The 4,567-nt window shown below is 49.2% G+C and overlaps 1 protein-coding gene across 1 annotated transcript; it reads right to left on the minus strand.

The window, feature by feature from the left end:
- Nucleotides 1-1,611: 1,611 nt before the first annotated feature.
- Nucleotides 1,612-3,664, minus strand: LOC129704122 (uncharacterized). Its single transcript, XM_055647025.1, has 2 exons — nt 2,648-3,664; nt 1,612-2,496 (listed from the first exon to the last, which is right to left on the minus strand). Exon 1 carries the CDS (start codon nt 3,622-3,624, stop codon nt 2,707-2,709), a length of 918 nt encoding a protein of 305 aa, XP_055503000.1. The 5' UTR covers nt 3,625-3,664; the 3' UTR covers nt 1,612-2,496; nt 2,648-2,706.
- Between the last annotated feature and the right edge of the window lie 903 nt (nt 3,665-4,567).

Here is a 4,567-nt window from a genome sequence, read left to right on the forward strand (position 1 = left end):
CCCCCCCCCCCCCCCATGTTTTGAGAGGTGGAGGACATCCCTCCCAAGTATTTAAGTATTTGTGATCCGTATTTTAAAATCTCCGCTTTCCCTGAGACAGTGGGGGTGGGACTGATGATCGAGGGCGCGATGATTGGAGGAGGGAGATGGGGAGTGGGGCTGGGACTGAGGATAGAGTGCGGCGATTGGAGACATGGTACAGACCTGCGCCTCTTCCGCAGGCAGGATCGATCCCGGCCGGGTCTCCGGCGCTGTCCCGAGCAAAGATCCTATAGCAGAGCTCCGCTACAGGATCTTTGGTCCCGAGTGCCCCCCTCCCCTCCCCCCACGGGTGGCCAGAGACGTCGGGAGTCAGACGCGAGCTGTACCCCCAGGCCCACAGCCAGCGCAGAGAAACAGCACTAAACCCAGCTCAACTCTGCCTGTCCCGCCAGGTTAACCTGCCTGGACATGCGGGAAATATGGCCAATGCGGAAAAGCAGCGCTGGTATCCCGTCAGTCCAGACAGGGCTGTTGGTTAACCCGGTGAGACAGGCAGAGTTGAGCTGCATTTAGCGCTGGATTGAGCCTCCGAAGCCTCACGCGCGCGTGTGTGAGTGTGCGCATGCGCTTGTGGCCGCCAGGAAATTGTCCCGTCCCCTCCATGTTTTGATAGCGAGTTCCGCTCTTGCTCTCAACCCCCTCCCTGTCTACCCCCCCCCACCCTCTCTACCCCCCTCCCTCTACACACCTCCCTCTCTACTCCCCTCCCTCTCTACCCCGCTCTCTGTCTACCCCCCTCCCTGTCTACCCCGCTCCCTCTCTACCCCCCCTCCCTCTCTGCCTGCCCTCCCTCTCTCTGCCTGCCCTCCCTCTCTATCCCCTCTCCCTGTCTACCCCCCTCCCTCTATACCCCCCCCCCCTCCCTCTCTGCCTGCCCTCCCTCTCTAGGGAGTGGCGAGTATTGGGACCTATAGCTCAGTGGATGGGCCGAATAGCCTTATTCTGCTGCAATTACATGAACTTCTCTCCCGATCAACATCCCTTTGTTTCCTTTTATCACCTTTTTGTCTCCTTTGCATCTTTAGCCTTTGTCTACCCATCTGCCAATCGGCCCTCCACTTCCCCCCCTCGCCCCCTCTCAACTGCATCCATCTATCACTCAGACACAAAAAGCTGGAGTAACTCAGCGGGTCAGACAGCATCTCTGGAGAAAAGGAATAGGTGACGATTCGGGTCTCAAACCGAAACGTCACCTATTCCTTTTCTCCAGAGATGCTGTCTGGCCCGTTGAGAGACTTCTGCTTTTTGTGTCTATCTTTGGTTTAAACCAGCATCCACAGTTCCTTCCTCCACCTATCACTCGCTGGGCTTTGGACTTTATCGTGCACTAAATGTTGTTCTCTTTATCATGTATCTGCACACTGTCGATTGCTCAATTGTAATCATGTATAGTTTTTCCGCTGACTGGATAGCATAAAATAAAATCTTTTAACTGTACCTCGGTACACATGACAATAAACTAAACACATACTCGTCTATCTTTAGGCCTCTTACAGGCCACCATATTAACTGCCTCCACCACGACCCCTGACACGGTGGGCTGAAGACTCTTAGACTCAAAGACAAATGTAAGGACAGACAATCTATTAACACACTTTATTGAAGGTTAAAGTCATCTAACTGTCAGCAATGACAGGTACAACAATGTATTGATAGTAAAATTGTGTGGCATACAGAGTTTCTAAAGATAAATTCATTTGCATATGTAGAGCACACCCATAGACCATAAAATGGAACACAAACCAAGCCACCGCCCATTTGAAGTTGATAACTAGAGCCAGGATGTTTGGGTGCTAAAAATCTCTGAAATAGGCGGGCAAATAGGCATAATAATATTACAAAAAAGGCACGAAAAAGGCATTCATTGACAAAAAAGGCATAAAAAGGCATGTATTTCCAACACCAAAATATGGTGAAAACTGATAATATAAAGGTATTCCACATTATATGACCAAAGTTGCCTGGTTGCACATAATCACTAGCATTGTTTTCAAATTATCTGGTGTTAAATTATGCCGTTTGTTAGATTGGGGGAGTGGGCAGATGAAGTTTAATGTGGATAAATTTGAGCTTATCCATTTTGGTATCAAAAACAGGAAGGCAGATTACTATCTAAATGGTTTCAAGTTGGGAAAAGGGGAAGTACAACGGGATCTGGGGGGTCCTTGTTCATCAGTCTTTGAAAGTAACCAGGGTACACAAAAATGCTGGAGAAACTCAGCGCGTGCAGCAGCATCTATGGAGCGAAGCTCGAGACAGCTCGAGGGTTAAGGAAGGGGAGGAGACAGTGTGAAAGGAAAGAAAATAAATAATAAAATAGAAGATGGAGATATACCTTCTAACTGCTGACTGACGAGCACGCAACAAAAGCTTCAAACTGTACCTTTGTACACGTGACAATAAACTAAGCTTAAGTATCTAAGAAACTTGTAAGATAGACATAAAGTGTCTGGAGTAACTCAGCGGTCAGGCAGCGTCCCTGGACAAACGGAATCGGTGACGCTTTGGGTCGAGACCCTTCTTCAGACAAGATCGCCTATTATTTTTCACCAGAGATGTTGCCTGACCCGCTGAGTTACTCCAGCACTTTGTGTCTATCTTCTATGTAAACCAGCATCTACAGTTTCATCCTACATATCTAACTGCGGATAGTGAATTTTCAGCTCAGCCACTCGCTCCCACACATATCTCTCGCAATGTCTCCAAGCACTGATCAAATTCACACTCCGGTGTAATATCGCTCGGTTTGAGAAGATTCCCCGACTCCCCGCAGTAGGTGACTGGCGGGTATCCGGGAGGGAGCTTGAACTCCGGGTTCTTGGGGGGCAGGTGGAAAGCCAAGGAGACGTGATCCCAGCAGCCGTAAGGCTTACCGATGTATCGGGTTGAATCGGGTCTCCAACACCAACCTTGGTCGGATTTGAAAACGACCGCCTGGGTGTCGTCGCCAACGAGGGGGCAGCTGCTGAACAAGGGAGCGACATCCGAGGGACACACCACCACGACGTGCATGACCTCCTGCTTGTATGTGTAGGTGCCCAGGACCCGGAACTCGGCTCGACTGCCGCCACACACCGAGTTCTCGTACATCTCGAACAGACTCTCCATGTCGTAGGTGAACTTGAAATTCCCGTATCGAGATTCCTCTTGGAAAGAAGGAGAGCTGAAGAATTGATGTATTGTGACTGAAGACTCAGGTTTGTCTTCTATGATCTTTTGGTACTTGTTTCTCTCTCTCTTCTTCTCATCTTCAGCTATTTCAAAACTCCACCATGAGAAATATTCACTCACTTTCACTCCAATTTTCTTCGGATTCTGGCTGCTGAAAGTGCCGCTGGAGAAGATTCCTCGGGCACCGGTAAAGGTGGTGACATGGAACAGGCGTGTCGGCTGGAAGCGAGCCCGGTCTCTTTCTTTTGCCTGTAGAAAATCGTAGTCTGGCTTTGGAGGGTAGCCCATACGTCCCCATCTGTCGTTGCGTAGGTGTTCATAGGGGTAAAATAATTCCTGTCCAAATTTTGCGGAGCCCGTATTGTGCCATTCACCGCCTTCGAACATGTTTCCAATGTTTCCCGCTGCCATGGGGTCCGATTCTGCTGAGACTACTTCGACCTTCCGGGAGTAAAGTAAGTAAATTAAAGTAAAGTAAATTATTTTAGAATTGGATGGGATGCCTGAGAGTGGTGTGACCAATTAACAGGAGACATATGTGTGTAGTCCCACCCATGCAGCCTGCTGGCATAAATAGATTGTGTAATTACTTTTTGTGGTTGAATAATGCAATACCCAGTCCAGCATTTATTGGCATCTTATTTGAGCTTCTGCCTTGAACCGAAGAATATTTCATTGAACAGTGCAGGACAGAAATGGAATTGCAGAAAAGGAACTGCAGATGCTTGCTTATACCAAAAATATTCAATGTGTTGGAATAACCCAGCATGCCAGACAACATCTATGGAGAACATGGATAGGTGACGTTTCAGGTTGGGATGCTTCTTTGGACATGAACAGGCCCTGTGGCCCACAATGTCTGTGCCGAACATGATGCTAACATTAATTCTCATCTGCCTGCACATAATCCATCTTCCTCCACTCCATGTGCCTATCAAAAGGTTTCTGAAATGTCACTATTGTATCTGCCTCCACCATTACGACTGGCAACAGATTCCAGGCACTCATCACCCTTTGTGTAAGAAACATGCCCCGCACACCTCCTTTAGTGAGGACAGGAACAGGGAGAACAGGGGATCTGAATGTGTGGCTGAGGGGCTGGTGCAGGAAGCAAGGATTTAGATTTATAGACCACTGGGATCTTTTCTGGGGTAGGGGTGACATGTACAATAGGGACGGGTTACACCTTAACTGGAGAGGGACGGACGTTCTGGCAGGCAAGTTTGCTAGAGCTACACGTGTGGGTTTAAACTAAGTAGTGGAGTGGGGGGGGGGGGGGGGGGGGGGCGGGGGGGGGGGGGGGGGGGGGGGGGGGGGGTGTTTGACAAATTGGGAGTATAAAGATGGAGTTGAA

Source organism: Leucoraja erinacea, chromosome 15 (genome assembly GCF_028641065.1).
Source record: "Leucoraja erinacea ecotype New England chromosome 15, Leri_hhj_1, whole genome shotgun sequence".
Taxonomy (NCBI): Eukaryota; Metazoa; Chordata; class Chondrichthyes; order Rajiformes; family Rajidae; genus Leucoraja; species Leucoraja erinaceus.

Excerpts from the sequence above, each read along its gene's own strand:
- LOC129704122 (XM_055647025.1), bottom strand. The coding sequence starts at position 3,624 with ATGGCAGCGGGAAACATTGGAAACATGTTCGAAGGCGGTGAATGGCAC.